General features: G+C 40.7%; 1 protein-coding gene across 1 annotated transcript in view; it reads right to left on the bottom strand.

Annotated features, from left to right (window-relative positions):
• LOC138028316 (general transcription factor IIF subunit 2-like) overlaps window positions 1-5,000 on the bottom strand; it is a 12,427-nt gene that overhangs the window by 6,135 nt on the left and 1,292 nt on the right. The window contains exons 3-4 of the mRNA XM_068875799.1: window positions 891-909; window positions 346-532 (exon numbers count right to left, since the gene is read on the bottom strand). Of these exons, the coding sequence (XP_068731900.1) occupies window positions 346-532; window positions 891-909 (206 nt within the window). The remainder of the gene's footprint in view (window positions 1-345; window positions 533-890; window positions 910-5,000) is intronic.

Below are 5,000 nucleotides of genomic sequence, written 5' to 3'. Positions count from 1 at the left end.
GTTGACTAACTACCATAAATGATTTTTGAAGGGCCTAAAAACTGTACTTAATGGAAACACCTTTCCTTTGCAGAATACATTCTATGACCAACAATTGGTCAACCATCGGCTGACAGATTACCGACAAATTACCAACAGGTTAGTCGACAAGTTACCAACAGTCAGCTAGAGGGAAAATTTTGACCAAAAACACCCTCCACTATGACCAAAAAACACATTACACAAATGTTTTGCTACTAAAACAACAAACAACTCTTGTCCTACATTCTTTCCATAATCCATTCCATTGCAAAAGCAGTGTAGAACCTTTAATGCACTATGCATACAATGGCCTATCATCTGTACCTTCTGGGTGCTGAGAAAAGACTCCTATTGACTGCTCTACCTTTGACAAAACCATTTTGTATTCCCTTGGAACCTTAACATCATCTTTGGTGTTAGCTAATGATTTGTCATCTTTGCTTTTATCTTCCTGGCATGCAAGTGCCTGATCTTCTTTCATTGCTAAAGTCTCTGATAGGTTAAAAATAACCTGAAATAATCAAGCTCAAACTATGAATTGAATTATCTCATTACACAGTAAGTGAGTAGGAGTAGTAGCAGTATCAGTAGTAGTACAATGTAGCTGTAAGTGGTTATCATCGTTGTAATGGCAGTGATAGTAAAAGCTGTAGAACAGGTTTTAGAGGTAGCAGTAGCAAATTAGCAGTTGCAGTAGCAGTAAAACAATAATGTTTAATAGCATTCTTTGGTTGAGAAGATTTGACCATTGGTGAGAATTTTGTCAAATATGGTGGCATGTGCCACCCAAAGACAGAAATCCTTATATCATTCATATCTATAGTCATTTTCCTGCAAAGTCATACAGAAAATAAGAAATTAAGACTGACCTCATTTCTTTGAGGGTTGCTGTGAAAAATAAAGAGAAATCTCTCTCAGTTTACTTTAATTAACAAATTATTATTATTATTATTATTATTATTATTAGTATTATTATTATTATTATTATTATTATTATTAAGTAAAGTACGATCGTCCGGGTGAGTGTAGTCCTGAGAAGGACTGTTTGAGATGACATTGACTGACGTTTCGACAACCTGAAGATGACTGAAGATGACTTCCGCTCAGGTTGTCGAAACGTCAGTCAATGTCATCTCAAACAGTCCTTCTCAGGACTACACTCACCCGGACGATCGTACTTTACTTAATGATATGACTCCTGGGTTCAAACCATTTACAATTATTATTATTATCTGCAGTATACACGTATGGATGCTCTAATGTTAAAAGTACATAGGGCGCAAAGCGTAGCCTATGTCCTCTTACGGAACATAAGTCTCTATATAAAGGAGCGTTTTAAAATAATAAAATACATTCTATATATATATATATATATATATATATATATATTTTAAGAGGAAAAAAGGACGCAACTACATTTCCCGACAAGCCTGTTTCGTGAATCGCTTCACTTTAAACCCCTGAAGAGTGAAGCGATTCACGAAACAGGCTTGTCGGGAAATGTAGTTGCGTCCTTTTTTCCTCTTAAAATATTTATTCCGCTCTGAAAATCGACTTACAGACTCCCTATATATATATATAGATATATATATATATATATATATATATATATATATATATATATATATATATATATATATATATATATATCATAACAATAATAATCCTTAAAATCCTAAATCCTAAAATTCTAATTTAAATTTAAATTTAAAAATAAATAAATAAATAAAAAAAATCCTTAAAATTTTCTAACACTATATAATTTCTAAAGTTCGTAAGATTATTTGATGATGGCCTTGAAGGCCCGCGCTATGTTAAGCGAACTTGAGATAATAGCTTTCTGCATCCTTCTGAGAACCTCCCTTCCTCTAGCGCCCACAAGTTTCTTTATTGTTTTCTCTAAATCTTTAGACCAACCGCCTAGCACATCAATCACTACGTTGCACTGTTCCACGACATACTGCTTCCTTAACTCCCAGCGCAGTGGAGCATACTTTTCCGTCTTCTCCCTCTCCTTTTTCCCACGGTTGTCTAACCAGGGGCAACTCATTTCAACTGCCCAGACTCGTTTCCTCCTGTGATCCACAAATCTGACGTCCACTCTGTTGGCCTTGACATAGCTTTGTTCGGCATACACTGGTACATCCCAGTAAGCTTGAGCTTCCGGAGATTCGTACACTGGTTTGGGTCCCACTAACGAGTACCATGGTGGTACTGAGTCCACTAGCTGCAGGTCTTTACACACCTCAAAGAACAACACCTTAAGTGCAGCGTTGTGTCGCTCCAAGTACTTGGACTGTGCTAAAGCAGGACATCCTGCAAGAACATGCGCAAGAGTTTCTGCAGCGCCTCCGCACAACCTACACGTGATCTCTCCTTGTGTAGTTCCTGTTTTGATCTTTGTATACACTCTAGTAGGGGTGAGCTGTTCGTAAAGCTCCAGTACCCCGGTAATCGTGTGGGTGGGTGCTGAGGGCCACTCCCGTAGCCAAGCAAAACACTCATCCATGCTCAGATCTTTGTCGTGCCACCGTGCACACAGAAAGCGACCATGCCACTGCTCGCTCTCAATCTCTTCCTGTAACTTCTCCGTCACAGTCCTCCTCAAATAACCCTTAACTTTCTTCCCTAGAATTTCTGTATCCGGAGCTTGGCGCGGGCTGCATGACGGTTTCGGATAGTTCAAAGTCAAACCCGTGTCCAGCTCCTCCGCGTACTTGCATGCCTCCTTAACCAACGAAGTGAATCCCTTCTCACTCGCCCTCTCTTCAAACTTCTGAACTAACCTCATGGTAGGATCTGTATTATCAAAAAGATTAATTGCATAAATGATTTTTGTTAGATTGTATTCTTGTTCAATTGCGCGTAGGCCACGCCCACCCTTGTCCCTGGGTAGATACAACATAGCCGTCGAACTTAGCGGATGCTTCCCTCCGTTCTCACATATTATCTTTCTCGCCTCTCTGTCGATCACTCTAAGCTCTGTAATAGGCCAATGCTGAGTCCACATCAAATAGGAGAGGACTGGAAGAGCAAACTGGTTACTTGCAGTCACACGGTTGGAATCAGACAGGGGGCTACTCCAAATTAATGACAACCTTTGCAGGTACACCTTTGCCGCACATTCCAATGCCAGCTTCTCATCCTGCATCACAGTCTCTCTCACCCCTAGAAACTTGTAAGTAGAACTCGCGTCCAAGCTTTCCACGACCCCCTCGTGACCTAACCTCACACCTGCTGCATCATGCACTTGAGCCCCTTTCCTCACATGAATCACATTGCACTTCTTAGGATTCCATGTTAGTCCAATGTCCTCCATGGCGGCACTGGTAGATTTTAAAACTCTGTTGAGCTTGGGTGCAGAGGACGCAAAAACTTTCAGATCATCAATATACATTAAATAGGATACCTTGGCACTTATAGGCTTAGACAACTTATATCCCTCAGTAGCTTCCAGTGACCAGGCTATTGGATTTAAACATAGCGTAAAGAGGCGCGGACAGAGTGAGTCTCCCTGCGGCAATCCTCTGTTAAATCGAATACAACGAGAGGTTTCGGGACCACGTTTGGTGGTAGTAACAATCCTGGTATTCCAGCTTGCAACTAAGAATCTCATGACTCTACAAAGCCAGGAAGGAAAGCGGTGAACTTCCATAATTTCAAGCAGCCAGCTGTGATCCACCGAGTCGTAGGCCTTCTTTACATCTACCCAAGCCATGCTTAGGTTTCGTTTTCCTCTGTGACAATCTAACGTCACCATTCTGTCAATCATAAGATTGTCTGACGTCCCACTGCAGCCCAATCTGGCTCCCCTTTGTCCACTCTCCATCAGGTCGAATTCTCTCAAATGATTGTCCATTGGTGTCTGAAGGCACGACGTGAACCATTTGTAGATGTTATTTAGGCACGTTATTGGTCGCTGATTCTCGCTGCTGAATTCACCTGGTTTAGGGATGAGTCGCGTTTTTCCCTCAGAAAACCAAGTGGGATATTCCTCGGTGCTTTCAGAGATGGCAACGAAGGCTTTAGTGATCCCCTCATGCAGCACATGCATGCGCTTCCACCAATAGTTAACAAGGCGGTCAGGCCCTGGGGCGCTCCAGTTTCTTTTCTTGAGTAAACACTTGACCGCTTCAGAGCACTCTAACCTCCAGGACCCCTCCGAAGGCACTGGAACCTTCCTAGCAATTGCTTCCTTGATCTTACTCAGCCATTCTGCTTCCTTGTTCCCAGTCCCTCTCGTCTCCCATAACTCTATCCAGAAATTGCTTGCATCCTCAATGTTCTCAAATCTCTCTTCACTATCACACCCAGAGCGATTGCTAGAGGTACTCTGATATTTAGGTCGCTCCTCGTTATTATTATTATTATTATTATTATTATTATTATTATATTATTATTATCATCAACCATTAATTTTGATGGTGTTAAGTTCTAGCTGTACATGTGTACAGGGAGTGATTGTCTGTTTAGCTTAGCTTCATGATCTAACTACCACAAGTTTAAGGGACACCAACATGGTCGCCGTTCATTTGTTTAGGGACACCAACATGGCCATCTTCTGTCAATTTTTTATTTAAGGGTATTTTTTGTTTCAGTGGAAAAACATGGTTACTGGTCACTTTACTTTACTTTTATTTTGCAAAATAATAAAGTTTAGTTCCCGGTGGAGAAACAGGTTATTGTTCGTGCCATCCAACATAGCCACCATGACGTCACGTGTTTTCGTGTGACGTCACGGCAGTGATGTTGATGCTCCTAAACAAAAGGAACGAAGACCATGTTGGAGTCCCCAACTAATCCTCTGGGATTATTGAGTTCTATTATCACAAAGGAAAAGGAACTTCATTTAGGTGTCTAGTCATTATAGATCTTTTTCACTGTCACGCAATAAAAAAATAAATCGAAAACTATCCAGTGGAAAAATTCAAGAATTCGTGATGTTGTAGAAAATAAATGAAGAAGACACTTCTCCAAGT

This window comes from Montipora capricornis, chromosome 13 (genome assembly GCF_036669925.1).
Source record: "Montipora capricornis isolate CH-2021 chromosome 13, ASM3666992v2, whole genome shotgun sequence".
Taxonomy (NCBI): Eukaryota; Metazoa; Cnidaria; class Anthozoa; order Scleractinia; family Acroporidae; genus Montipora; species Montipora capricornis.
Note: the sequence above shows the minus strand (reverse complement) of the source record. Positions and strands in the feature narration are given on the sequence as shown.